This window comes from Hyaena hyaena, unplaced genomic scaffold (genome assembly GCF_003009895.1).
Source record: "Hyaena hyaena isolate Hyena2069 unplaced genomic scaffold, ASM300989v1 scaffold_450, whole genome shotgun sequence".
In the NCBI taxonomy this organism is placed as follows: Eukaryota; Metazoa; Chordata; class Mammalia; order Carnivora; family Hyaenidae; genus Hyaena; species Hyaena hyaena.
Window position 1 is genome coordinate 675,533 of NW_024081084.1, and position 15,344 is coordinate 690,876.

At 34.0% G+C, this 15,344-nt stretch overlaps 1 protein-coding gene across 1 annotated transcript in view; it reads left to right on the forward strand.

Annotated features, from left to right (window-relative positions):
• Positions 1–15,344, forward strand: part of SLC4A10 (solute carrier family 4 member 10) — a 207,188-nt gene that overhangs the window by 72,681 nt on the left and 119,163 nt on the right. The window contains exons 5-6 of the mRNA XM_039253448.1: positions 2,790–2,950; positions 15,107–15,295. Of these exons, the coding sequence (XP_039109379.1) occupies positions 2,790–2,950; positions 15,107–15,295 (350 nt within the window). The remainder of the gene's footprint in view (positions 1–2,789; positions 2,951–15,106; positions 15,296–15,344) is intronic.

The window sequence follows — 15,344 nt, forward strand, 5'->3', positions numbered from 1 at the left end:
AGAGAAATACACTATGTATTTGTATGTGTTTATATGTAAAGAGAGAATGTATGTATATAATATGTATAATTTTTAACATAGTCTTTTAAAAATAATTATTTAAATAGTTCTTAAAACTTTTGACATCATTCTAGAGTAGGCCTAAAGCACTGAATCTTGAAATGTTTAGAAACTTGGTATTTGTAACTTGTGAGTTTCTTTTATGGGAAGTATCTTAGGTTTCTTCCTATAATATTCATAAAATCTATGGCTATATCAAACCATCCATCCATTTATTTGGTTTTCTTAACTACCAAACTGGAATTCCCAGAGACTCCATTCTTCTTTTCTAAAATACCAAGCCTCCAATATGAAGGAAATTATTCTAAAAGAAGGAAGATACCTTTTAGATTTGTGCTTAAAATTTCTCTTTAAATATACACATAGATCAATAGAAAAGAGATCAGAATAGAGAACTAAGAAAGACCAAACCATGTATAGCTACCTGGCTTCTGACAAAGGGCAAAAGCTACTAAGTAGAAAAAGGATGATCTTTTAAACAGTGGTACCTGAACAATTAAAGATCTATAGGTTAAAAATCATTAAGACTTCAATCTAAACCTCAGAGTGTGTACAAACTTAATTCAAAATACATCATAAATCTAAATGTAAAACATAAAGACATATAAATTTGAGAGAAAAATATAGGAGAAAATCTTGAGGACCTAAATCCTAAGCAGCCCTGAGGCTTCTATGATGAATTTCTAGACATGATATTGAAAGCACAATACATAATGGGGTGCCTGGGTGGCTCAGTCGGTTAAGCGTCTGACTTTGGCTCAGGTCATGATCTTGCAGTTTGTGGGTTCAAGCCCCGCATCGGGTTCTGTGCTGGCAGCTTGGAGCCTGGAGCCTGTTTTGGATTCTGTGTCTCCCTCTCTTTCTCTGCCCCGCCCTCGCTCATGCTCTGTCTCTGTCTCAAAAATAAATAAACTATAAAAAATTAAAAAAAAAGAAAGCACAATACATAAAAGAAACTATATTCATAAATTGGACTTCACCAAAATTAATACCTTTTGTCCTGTGAAAGATTTTATTAAGAAGATGAAGACAAGCTACAGACAAGGAGAAAATATTCGCAAACCATATATTTGACAAAAATATTATATCTAGAATATGTAAAGAACCCCCAAATTTCAATAGTATGAAAACAAATCAATTAGAAAAATGGACAAAAAACATAGTCTGGAAATGATGCACATCATTTCTGCTTACAATTCATTATCCAGACCTAGCCAATAGTAACACCGTCTCACCTAGTGCAAAGGGAGGTGGTGATATCCTATTCTTTACCAGGTAGAGAGGGAGAACTAGTTGATGAACAGTACTAATGACCGTCACATGATTTATGAAAGATTACGTCCCTATCAAGACCTGAAAATCATTAAGAACCAATAGTACAAAAAATTCCCAACTGTGTAGACAAAAAAATTCCATAAAATTCCAGCATTGAAGAAATACCATTAGTGATTTGTAGCTTAAATGTAAGTTTTTGCAACCTTCAAGTGTCTTACAAGCTTATGGTTAGGTATAGATATTCCCTGTCTATAAGCTTTTGGTAGGCACAGCTATTCTTCCCTATTGCTTACCTTTTCATTTCCTGACAGTGTTTTGCTCCCTGAACAGCGAGGACAGATCAATAGCTTTCTTTATATTTTTTGGAACTCTGCACATTAATCATTCTGACTAGCCCTTTTGCTTGGTTATTTTTGGCTGATCCACTGATTCCCTAACTAGTTCCTGCAACATCTTTCTCCTCCACTGGAACTGGTTCATTTGATTACATAAAATAATAACACAATATTTTATAGAGAATTTGAGTGAAATTGCATAGAGAGAGAAAGTTAGGGCAAAAATAAATGAGAGAAGAAATGAGGAAAATGGTGGAGAGAAGGAAGTTAAGTCAATTTAGGCTTTATTTAGGGTTCATTAGAAATAGTGGAATTAAGTTGGTCATCTCTTAGGATTTGATAACAAGTCCTTAAAACATAAGAGAGATCTAGGGCTTGGGCCACAGCAGTAGAATCTCTGGTTTCTCTTTATTTCTTCCATTTTTTCTCTTTTTTCCTTCCATTTATCTTATTTAAAGATATTACTCTTCATTTCACTCCAAAAAGGCAGTGGTCTCCCATTTGTCGCCTTGATATCCAGGTTCTTCTGTTCTCCATCCCAGGGATTAGGGACTGAGCTCAGCGCTCCTAGATTCCTGTAAGTCCCCAGGAAATGACTATAGTAAGTTTCATCCAAGCAGGTCTAATATTTATTTTTCTTACAGAAAAGGTTCCCAGTTATACCAGTTTCCCTAAAAATCAAAGGGAAAAATTATCAAGAGACTCAAATATTCTATTTTAAGACCTCCTACTAAAGAAAAAAGAGTATTTTCATTTTCTTTTGCACCTTTTTCAATTGCCATTATCCTTCTGTGAAATACACTATTAATTCTACAGCAGATTCATAGTGAGCAGTAAATAAACATTTAGATAAATAGTTTTTCAGAGCTTGGCAAACTAATAAAAGTAACATTTGAGTTTTTCGTGATTTTCTATACATTTTTCAATGATAAAAAGAATGCTTATTAAACAGAATTACAATGATATAAACCAAATAATTTGGGCTAATTTTTACTTCTAAAACCCGCAAAATCCAGAAGCAATGTGGCTACTGTTCTGTTTCTACTTTTTATTCTTGGGACAAAGGATCATTCATCTACAATATGATATTCAGTGTGCTGATAGTATTTATTTGTGCAGGTGGCTGAAGTTTGAAGAAGATGTGGAAGATGGAGGAGAAAGGTGGAGCAAGCCCTATGTGGCTACTCTATCATTGCACAGCTTGTTTGAGCTGAGAAGTTGTATTCTAAATGGAACTGTGTTACTGGACATGCATGCCAACACTTTAGAAGAAATCGCAGGTACATCTTTTTTTTTGTTTAGTTTATTACACTTTTATGGGCATAGCTGATTTTTGTTATTTTCTTTTCCATATAGCTAGTTTGTCAATGGCAAGTCTAGTACAAAGAAGTAATTCTGACTCCCATTTAGTAGATATTGTTTTCACTATCATGCTTAATTAAGCTGTAGCCATTAGAAAATTGAAGGAAAAAAGTCCATAAAGCTAGAGAATTATTTTTTTAATATTCAAATACATGGAAAAAATCATATTAAAAATTCAGTAGATACAAGATACAAAGGTGTTCATTTAGAATAGAACAGAAAGGTACAGCCATTTATTTTAAACTGGATTAAAATTCATGAATTCCAGAGGGTGGCAAGCAATGCAGTTGAAATTAGTTTGAAATTTAATACTACGAGTAGCCCCTGGGATGAGAGATCTGTATTAGAAGCCTAATATGGCTATAGAATATAAGCAGTTGTATTTAGGAAGCATCTCACTGTCACTCTAGAAATAGACAAAGAACTGTATCTTTTGATAAAAGATATTAAACATGACAAAAGTGTTTTAATAACAAAATAATACAAAAAGTTTGGAAAGAGTATTAATAAAATAGTTAATGGACAATTTAAAAATATAAACAAAAAACCCAAAATTCTGTAAATGGTTTTTTAGTCCATAAGTGAGAGAATATTATATTAAAAAATAATGTACACATTTAATCTTCAGAATAGCCCCTTGAAGTAAGTGTCATTTCCAATTTTCAGTAAGAAAATAGAAATTCAAGGGGTGCCTGGGTGGCTCAGTGGGTTAAGCACCCGACTTTGTCTCAGGTCATGATGTCATGGTTCATGGGTTTGAGCCCCACGTTGGTCTCTGTGCTGACAGCTAGCTCAGAGCCTGGAGCCTGCTTCAGGTTCTGTATCTCCCTCTGACCCTCCCCTGCTCACGCTGTTTCTCTCTCTCTCAAAAATAAATAAAAACATTTTTAAAAATTAAAAAAAATAGAAAATAGAAATTCTGGTATTTTCAGGGTCTTTGTTCCATCTAAGGGCTCTGACATTGTTGTGTATTCCTTCTATTACACTACAACTACTACCTGAAGAAGGAGAATGGCTTGAAGTGGATGTTGCCCAGTTTAAATGATAGTTTAATTACTTTAAAAATTATTTATTTGGTCATAGGTGCTGATAGACATGCATACATTACAGTATGTGTGAAAAGAAAAATATCTTGGCTTACAATGTTAAGCAAAACAAAACAAAACAAGTAGGAAAGAGAAGGCTTCCTTCCCTGGGTTTCTTACTATACCTATGAAAAGATTTCCCTTTAAAATATATATAACTAGAGGGGCACTGTGGTGGCTCAGTCAGTTAAGCATCTGACTTCAGCTCAGGTCATGATCTCATGGTTTGTGGGTTCCAGCCCCTTGTCAGGCTCTGTGCTGACAGCTCAGAGCCTGGAGCCTGCTTCAGATTCTGTGTGTCTCTCTGCCTCTCCTCCACTCATGCCCACATTCTCAAAAATAAACACTTAAAAAATAAAATATATAACTAGAGCCAAAAAGACTGTATGAAGTTAAATACAGTATACTTGTCAGAGGAACACAGGATACAGTAATGGATGATGCTAAATCAAGACTTAAAGGAAATGGTTAACTTAAGGATTATTAGCCAGCTTGTGAATGCTGGAACAGTAGCTGCCCAACTTAATTTCTTAGCTTTACATTATGGGGTCCTGCTGATAGCTCATAAACATTTTTATGTTTTAATTAGGACCAAATGGCTGGGCTCTTCAGGGTACTTTGCAATTTAGGAAGCTCTTTTAAGTAATTCAATACTATCTTCTTGATATTTGAAACAAAATTGGAGTTTAGGATTATTATTGTTATACTTCATAAATGAAGAAACAGAGATTCAGAAAGTTAAAGATCTTGCCCAAAATAAGGAGTTTGTTTCTGCTGTTTATGTTAGTGATGACATTACCTTTGAAATGGATTAATCCAAAATGCTTTTGGATTGACTATATCTAATGAGGCTGTCAAATTCCTCAACCTGGCAAAATTAGCCTCAGAAAATACCCTTCATAGTTTTACCAGGTTTTAAATGTCTCTGTCTCTCTCTCTTTTTTTAAGTTTTTATTATTGAGAGACAGAGCATGAGCATGAGCAGAGGAGGGGCAGAGAGAGAGGGAGACAGAATCTGAAGCAGGCTCCAGGCTCTGAGCTGTCAGCACAGAGCCCAATGAGGGTCTCGAACTCACAAACGGCGAGATCATGCCTTTAGCTGAAGTCAGATGCTTAACCGACTGAGCCATCCAGGCATCCCAGGTTTTAAATTTCTTAAAGCATGTAATTTCTAATGCTTTCTTTAGAAATCATTTCTACCAGGAAACCTTCTCCCATGAATTTGTATAAAACTCTGTTCATTTTATCACCTCAGTTCAGTTTTATTGTCTAAATTTATACTTCCTTTCTCTACCGCTACCCCCTTCCTCAAGCTATGGGAAGATTGTTAGCTGTGTTAATTCTTGCTCTTGAAAGCAAATTACATTTTCTAAGTCTAACCGTACAAAGGAAAGTAGTTCACTGGAAGACTTGATACCCCAAATAGCTTTTATTCTTCTCATTTAATTAGTCTGTATCTTTCTCTAAAGTAGCTCATCTGGAATGTCCTATTTACAGTGTAGAGCAGTCTGTAAAATGCCATCTAGAAGATGTCATTAGTTTAGAGCTAATACCACTTTAAAAAATATGATTACAAATACTTGTTGATCACTATTCCCTTAGATTCCTTATCACTCATTAATGAGAAGAGATTCCCTCTGTTTGAGTAATTGTAATTTGAATTCTTTAATCCAAAGGTATTTATTTCTGCCTTCAATAAAATCTCATTAAAACATTTTCTCCCTTTGGCTTGTAATGATTTTCTGTTTACTTATTGCTATTTTTACTTTGTGGCAATTGAGCTGTATTGCTAAGTGAAATAAGTATGCTTTATATTTTTAAGACTCCTAACTTTATTTTACATTATATTTTATTACCACAGTAATCTTAGGAGATAGGGAGGAGGATATATGCCCTATCCTATAAACAGATAAACAGGAAATGATGTGTCATAGGTAATACTTGCAGACATGGGAATAAGTTCTCTTATTAATCTATAATCATAAGTTTGACTTTATTCTATTTCATGATAATTTGTGACTTATAGTGATCAATAATAAGAGTGGAGCTTATCTTCACCTCTTATTTGTCATGTTTTCCTGTATGTTAGGCACTTACTAACATATTAGTCACTAGTTTTAGTTTTCCAAAAGCTGGATATCATATCTATCTTTAAGGGCTCTAAACTCTTACATTTTGTTAATGTGCAGGCTTTGCAGCATTAATATTTTCTAGACATTTCCTAATAGAGAAACATGACCCAGATATTGTTTTAGAATAATCAAGGATTTTTATATCAATGTTCTGATGTTTTTAATAGAGTTTTAGATAATCTTTAAAGAGATTTTTGTAGACTTAGGAAAAAAATCCCATTTGTATCTGGCAGGTCTGTCAAGATTGTCAGGTATAATTAAAGTAGGATTTTCTTTTGGACAAAGTTAATTTAAAAATGTCTATTTTCCAGCATTTCAGGAAACTCAGAATAAACTTAAATGTCTTCCTTCAAAATATTATTTAACCTTTTCAAATCCTAAATTCTCCAGATATATTTTCTTACCATGATTTATTCTGATACAGAGATTAATTGTATTTAAAATGCTTCTTAATTATATTCATATAAATTACACACGATTTTATGGTCCATGTTAATCTCTTTGAAATTCAGCACTGTAAAGATTAATAATGAAAGTATTCTCTCTGCAGTATGTATACTTTAGCTTAATTCTGTCAATGGGAGTAAGAAATGAAAGCCAAATTAAAGTTAGTACCATGGTCCTATTATCAATCGTAGCTCTCAACTCATTAGAACAACTTTTGTTGTTTAAAATATTTTATTGAAGGAAAAATCAATAGTCTGCTCCACTGAATGTAATCTGCAGATTCGGGTATGGAAATAGCCACATTTTTAAATGTGTCTATACTATTACCATCCTTGATCTGGAAAGTAAGTATTCTTGAGGTAGTTTACATTTTTAGTATATATACTCCTCTTAGTGCTGTCAAGCAAACTGTTGAATTTAGACTCTTCGTATTTCTCACTCCTACCCCCAGCATCTTTTAAAGATAGTACAATGGGCTTTTAAGATAAAATACTTATATGATTATCTTTTAAGAGGCAGAGATTTATATAGAATTGGTAAAATCTCATGATCTCTGGAGGTTTTCATTCACTGCTCAAGATGGATTGATCACAATAAAATAATTGATTAAAATGAAACATAATTTTCATCTTCTCAGGTTTTTTCAACAACTGACACTAGTGTTCCTAGAGTCTGCTTAGTACTAGAAGAGTGTGACTTTTTTATCCTTTTCGTTCTTGCTTCTTCCAATATCACCCAGATCCTGGCATTGTGCTTTGGCAGGCTAGACTGTATTATTTAGACATCATAGCCTGCTGAGATTGTAGGACTTGATTCTGGGCCCAAAGCCATTATGGTTCATTATCCTTTCCTACTTTTCAAGGTTAACACTAATATATATTATAGTGGTGAAGAGAACAATTAAAGTGATTAGTGAATCAGACTCCCATTGGTACTTAAATCTCACCTCAGTATAAGTTATGTTCTTAAACAAGATGATTAACTTTTCTAGTTCATTAGGATATATTTGATGCAGCTATACCTCAGAGGAGTTTACTGTGTATTTCTGTGTGGCTAATGAGCAGATGAGCATTTTTTTCTATTTACTTTCTCTTATGTAACTGTTTCAAATAAAGCCTTTATTTCTGAAAAACTGTGAAGCTAGTACTTACAGGGTTTTGTAGTGATCAAGCTTGGAAAGGCCTTATTTTGGTAAGAACTAAAAATCATAACCATGTACATGTGGTTTTATATGATTCATTTGATTTTGGTTAGAGTATTGAACTGAGGATATACATCATGGCTTATAGATGAAGCTGTGGTACAATGGTATTGTTTTGGTGTTTTAATAACCTACTTTACAACTCCCATTAGAAAGTGTATGCTGCATATTTTATATACATTTTTTCCATATCAAGATTTCAGTGTAAAGTCACACATGTTGGCAATTTATCATTTCCTTTATGTCAAATTAATTATAACCACTTATCTCCAAAGAAGTGAGGTATAGATTTAAATAGTCTACACTATCATACATTTTCAGAATTGAAAGGGACTTTAGAGGTCATTATGGTGAATATTATGGCCAATTCCTGAACATACATTCTACCTCTTTACATTGTAAACAGCAAAGTAATAGAGCAAAGTTTGACAAATTCTAGTCTATGTGCAAATATGAACCACTGGCTGACTTTCCTAGGCCTATGAGCTAAGAATGGTATTACATTTCACATTATTGAAAAATAATGAAAAGAAGATTACTATTTTACAACATGAAAATCACAAGAAATTTAAATTTCAATGTCCATATAAAGGTTTTATTGAGACACAACCATGCTCATTTGTGCACATGTTTTTATGGCTACTTTCATGCTAAAAGGCAGAGTTGAACAGTATTTACAGAGATTGCATAGTTTACAAAGCTTAAAATTGTTATCTGGTGCATTACAGAAAAAGTTTGTCTACCTGTAGTTAGGAAAACTGACTCCAAAGTGAAGGGTAGTTCTTAATCAGCCTAAGCCAGTCATGGGGGTACTATTTCCTTCACCAGGCATTGTCCCAGCATGGACAGGACTTTGTCAGTAGGACTTAAGAGAATTTTTCTCTTAAGGGAAAGTCACAAAAAGTCAAAGAATCTGTGGATATCAACAAAGATATAGATTTCTTTTTTGCTGTTGGTGGGTCTCTTATGACCGTAAGGAAAAATCAGCCTTAGCTTAAACTCACACTTAGAGAAGGGGGAACCTGACAGAGTCAGAAAAATAGAATTAAATCCAGCCTAACTGATTTTCTATTATGTGAGCCAATGAAATTCAATGTTTTATAGTTTGATTGGAATTTTTGGTTTTTAAAATTGAAGTATAACTGGCACACATACTAGTTTCAGGTGTACAACATAGTAATTTGACATTTATGCATATTTTTAAATGCTCACCATATGACACTGGTTACCATCTGTGTCTCTATTATCTATGTTCCTTGTCTTGTATATTACATCTCTACGACTTATTTTCTAACTGAAAGTTTATATATCTTGATCCCCTTCACCAGTTTTGCTCTCCCTCAACCTGCCTTTCCTAGGGAACTATCAGTCTGTTCTCTGAATCTGTGAGTCTGGTTTTATTTTGTGTGTTCATTTGTTTTGTCTTTTAGATTATATATATAAGTGAAGTCTTACAGTATTTGTCTTTCTCTATCTGACTTATTTCACTTACTATGATAACCTTCCAGGTCTATCTATGTTGTCACAAATAGTAAGAGTTTATTCTTTTTTATAGCTGAATAAAGATGTTTTATATATATATATATATTTATATATTTATATATATTTATATTTATATATATATTTATATATATATTTATATTTATATATATATTTATATATATATATATATATATATAAAACATCTTTATTCATTCTTCTGTCAGTAGATACTTAGCTTGCTCCTGTATCTTGGCTATTGTAAATTATGCTGCAATAAACAGAGGGATGCATATATGTTTTTGAGTTAGTGTTTTCATTTTCTTTAGATAAATACCCAGAAGAGGAATTGCTGGATCAAATGGTAGTTGTATTTTTTATGTTTGTTTGTTTATTTTGAGAAAGAGAGAATTCATCAGTGAAGCAATTTGCTCCTGAACTTCTGTTCATTGGAAGTTTTCTTTTTAATACTGATTCACTCTCCTTACTAGTAATCCGTATATTTAGATTATCTATTTTTTTATGATTCAGTCTTGAAAGGTTGTGAGCTTCTAGGAATTTATCCAGTTCTTCTAGATTGCTCAATTAGTTGGTGCATATTCATAGTAGTCACTTATGATCTTTTGTAGTTCTGTGGAATCAGTTGTAACTTCTCTTTTATTTCTGATTTTATTTGGGTCTTCCTTTTTAAAAATTTGGATGTATTTGCTTAAAGATTTGTTATTTTTGTTCATCTTTTCAAAGAACCAGATTTTAGTTTCATTGATCTTTTCTATTCTCTTTTTAGTCTCTATTTCATTTATCTCTGCTCTGGTTTTTATGATTTCCTTCCTTCTACTAACTTGGGCTTTGTTTGGTCCTCTTTTCTAGCTCCTGTAGATGTAAAGTTACTTGAGATTTTTCTTGTCTCATGTGGTAGACTTGTATCACTATGAACTTCTCTCGGAACTGCCTTTGCTGCATTCCGTAGATTTTTTTTAGATGTTCTTTTTTTCTTTTTAATTTCAAGATTTATTTAAATTCTAGTTAACATATATGGTAAATTTGGTTTATTTGGTGTGTGTGTGTGTGTGTGTGTATGTGTGCACGTGTGTATGTATGTGTACACACACATATACATTTATTTATAAATTTACATATATATATGTATTTAGATCACTCCTGATTGGAGTTGCCCCTCAGTCACGTCTCTACATCTCGTACCAGTCTTGATGTGGTGTTTTTATTCTTTGTTGTGGATCAGGTGTTCAGCTAGTTCTCAGGTTTTTTTCACGAGCTATTTTTCCATAGTAGCTGTATATTTGTTTTGTCCATGGGAAGAGGTGAGTTTGGGTCTTCCTAGACCACCATCTTGAATCACCTCCTTTGAATTTTCTGTAATTGACAAACCCTACTCTGCCTTCACTTGATATACCATTATAAAATAAATATGAATATATTAAAACTACCACAAAATCCAAACCAGGGACCTATAACCTACTTAATGGAACTCTTATACTGGGAAATATTTACTGAGGGTTTCAATGTTCTAATCAGTCCATTAGGTGCCTTATATATGGAGGCCTACAGCATATGAGATAGACATTATCTCCATGTTACAAATAAGAACCCTGAGGTTATCCAACTTTACAAGATCACATAGCTAGAATGTGGTACAGTGACCCAAACCTGTTTCCTTAGTCCCTTTCCCTTTTACACTGAAGTAAACATTGTTTGTAGGGGAGAATTATGCTAATATTGAATTTTGGTTGTACTAAGTAGGACTGTGGAAGGCAATTCATTGTGATATGCTTGCTTTACTCCTTATACAAGGAGTTAGTGCCTCAAAATTAGTGAATATTTGATAATCTGAAAGCAGATTAATTATACTGAAGTTGTTATTAAATTATGAATTTAGTTTTTAGAGCCGTTATAGGCTCATAAAAAATTGAGGGGAAGACACAGAGATTTCCCATAAGCCCCTGAACCCACACATGCATAGCATCCCTCATTATTAATATCCCTTACCAGAATGTTATGTTTGTTACAACTGATCAACCCACACTGACACATCATTGTCACATAAAGTCCATGGTTGACACTAGGATTTATTCTGAATATTAAACATTCTGAATGGGTCTGGACAAAAGTATAATGACATGTACCCAATATTATGATATCATACAGAATATTTTCACTGCCCTAAAAATCATATTGTTATGTATTTATCCCTTCCAAATACCCTAGTTTTGAAAAATTAGATACTCATACATTTATTGTTATTATGTGATGAGTGTTCTTTTAGTATTTTTTATTACCTAAAACTCCTCTTGCAAAAAATTAAAATGTTATGAAATTGCTGATATCTGTTTTTGACTTACAAAATGTCAGTTTTATATGGGTCAATATAATGCTAAGGTGAAACCTTACACTTTCTTTTTATTTCTACCCCTACCCACTCCCACACAATTTGGTGTATATCATTACAATGTCCCTTCTCTGTATGTGTGTATATACCATAAATAGAATCATACAATATAAATTCTTTTGCAACTTTGATTGATTCTTTAAAAACAGAATTGACTATGTTTTTTAAATTAAAAAAATTAAAAATATTATCAAAGTATAAAAATTTTGAAGAATAATTGGCATATAATTTTATATTAGTTTCAGTTGTACAACTCGATGCAGCAAATTCTATACATTACTCAGTGCTCACCCCAATTAAGTGTAGTCACCATTCATGCCCATACAATGTTATTATCACAGTACTGACTGTATTCCCTATATTATACTTTTCATCTCCATGACTTTTAAAAAAAATTTTAAAGTTTATTTATTTTTGAGAGAGAGAGACAGAGAGACAGAGTGCAAGTAGGGGAGGGGCAAAGAGAGGGGGAGGTACAGAATCTGAAGCAGGCTCCAGGCTTTCAGCTGTCAGCACAGAGCCCAATGCAGGGCTTGAACTCATGAATCGTGAGATCGTGACCCGAGCCAAAGTCAGATGCCTAACAAACTGAACCACCCAGGCACCCCATCCATGAGATACTTACTTTATAAGTGGTAGTTTGTACCTCTTAATTTCCTTTTTCTATTTCATTCATCTTCCCCTTACCCTTGGAAACCACCAGTTTGTTCTCTTTAAAGAGTCCGTTTTTCTGTTTGTTTGTTCATTTCCTTTGTTTTTTAAATTTCAAATCTAAGTGATACCAAATCTAAGTGGTATTTGTCTCTGACTTATCTCACTTATCATAATATCTTCTAGGTCCATCCATGTTATTGTAAATGTCAAGCCCTCATTCTTTTTTACTGCTAATATTCCAGTGTGTGTGTGTGTGTGTATGACACATCTTTATCCATTCAGCTATCAGTGGACACTTGGGTTGCTTCCATATCTTGCCTATTGTAAATTATGCTGCAAAAAACATGGGGAGAACATTTATCTTTTTTTAATTTAATTTTTATTTACTTTTTGAGAGAGAGAAAGACAGAATGTAAGCAGGTGAGTGGCAGAGAGAGGGAAACAGAATCCAAAGCAGGCCACAGGCTCTGAGCTGTTAGCACAAAACCCAATGTACGGCTCCAACTCACAAAACCACAAGATCCTGACTTGAGCAGATATCTGTCTCTTAATTGCCTGAGCTACCCAGGTGACCTGGAGGCATTTATCTTTTAAAAATAATGTTTAGATTTTCTTTGGGTAAATACCCAGCAGTGGAGTTACTGGATTATATGATAATTCTATTTTTTAATTTTTTGAGGAACTCCATACATTTTTCCACAGTGGTTGCACCAATTTACATTCCCACCAGCAGTGCACAAGGGTTCCCTTTTCTCTACATTCTCTCCAACACTAGTTATTTCTTGTCATTTTTGATACTAGCAATTCTAACTGGTGTAAGATGAGAATTTGGTTTTGAGTTATATCTCCTGATGATTAGTGATGTTGAACATGTTTTCATGTGCCTGTTGGCTACCTGTCATCTTCTTTTAAAAAAAAATGTCGATTCAGGTCTTCTGCCCATTTTTAAATCAGGTTGTTTATTTTTTTTTGGTGTTGAGTTGTGTGGGTTTTTAATATATTTTGGATATTAGTCCCTTCTTAGATGATTGCAAATATTTTCTACCATTTAAGAGTTTGTCTTTTTATTTTGTTGCTGATTTCCTTTGCTGTGAAGAAGCTTTTTCATTTGATATAGTCCCATTTGTTTAGTTTTGCTTTTGTTGGCATTGCTTCTGGAGTCAGATCCAGACAGGAGCTGCTTTGGAGGGATGCTTGGAGAAGCAGGCTTGTTGAGGGGGTGGGTTTGCAGGAGAATGATCAGGTGGGGCCCACAGTGCTAGTAAGGTAGATGGAGAGTGTAGAGCTGGCCCCCACAAATGCCCTGCTATGTAGACAGGGGGAGTGGAAGAGAAACATCTCCTGGCAGAACTTTTGCTCCCAGTGAAATCTCCTGTAGATCCCTGCCCCTCTGGTACATGGCAATAAATCTCCTTCACCTATACACCAGACACTTCAAACTGCTGCTTCTGTGTTGTGTTTTCAGCTGAATTAATTATTTGGTATGCTGGCCCTTTAAGAGTGGGGACTCAGGTTTCCTGTTGCCCTAAGGCTCCCCTGGAATTAAGCCTGCTAATTATAAAGCTCCTGGAATTAAGACCTGCTGGTTTTCAGAGACTTTTCTTCCCAGTGTGGGTCCTTAGTGCCAGGACTGCCTGGTGTGGGGTCTGATCCTCTTGCATTTCCATGTTGGTGATGTTTAGTCCTGTTTGTGATTAGTACTGCTAGGAGTTTCGTTTCCAGTCTTATCTCTGCCTTTCTTACCCTTTTGTATATCACCTTCTCTCTCTGAGTAGCTGTGAAAGGTCTATTCTGCCAGTCTTCGGTCCATTTGCAGAGTCAACTGTGTAAATGTAGATACGTGATGTATCTGTGGGATGAGGTAAGCTCAGGATCCTCCTACTCCATCATCTACTTTCCCTCTTCCTACAATGAGGTTCATTGAAGTGATCTTTGTATATTTCCAAGAAACTTAAAATTGTTTTACTCATCTACTTATTTTATAGGTGTTTCTGACACTACTATGGTAAATATCAATCTGCTTAATTATAGCCTCTGAAATCTCACCTTTATTCTTTGTTTTATGTTTATAGACCTTTTAAATATAAACATATTTTCAAGGAAGCTATGAGGGGTTGACTTAATATAAATGTGAGAGTTGTTTACTCTCCAAATGCAATTGATTAGATGGCTGCCTAAGCCTCCCTGAATCAGATTTTTCCAGATGGACTTTTGTTTACCTAAAGAGGAAATATGGAAGTCATTTTCTGCTAGAAAAAGAGAGAAAAACCATATTAAAATATAAGTATAAAGCCACCTTACAATTTTAAACATAGTAATTATATTGATATTACCCCTGCTACTGTTTCCTCCCATCAGTGTGAATAATTGAGAATATAAAGTGCTTTGCTCTCAATGCAACTATGTCCATTTAAAAAATAACCCTCCATGAAATTATTACATACTTAAAATTGAACAGCTTATAGTAAAAAATTTTCCGTAGACACTTTTGTGCAACATTTCAACAAAGAGAGTCAAATTTCTGTTTGTAAGACCCTATCAAGAGATTCTTAAAGGAGTTCATTCTATTTTAAGATGAATAATATTATCTAGGGTATGCGTATTTGGATTCAGTGATTTGCTGCTTGCATTCTATGCTGTGCTAATCTTTTCTCGCCTTTCCTCTTCAGACATGGTTCTTGACCAACAAGTAAGCTCAGGTCAGCTCAACGAGGACATACGTCACAGGGTCCATGAAGCGCTCATGAAACAGCATCACCACCAGAATCAGAAAAAACTCACCAATAGAATTCCCATTGTTCGTTCCTTTGCTGATATTGGCAAGAAACAATCAGAACCCAATTCCATGGATAAAAATGGTAAATGTTTCTTTATTGTACTGTTTATGTTTGTTATAGGTATCTGAAA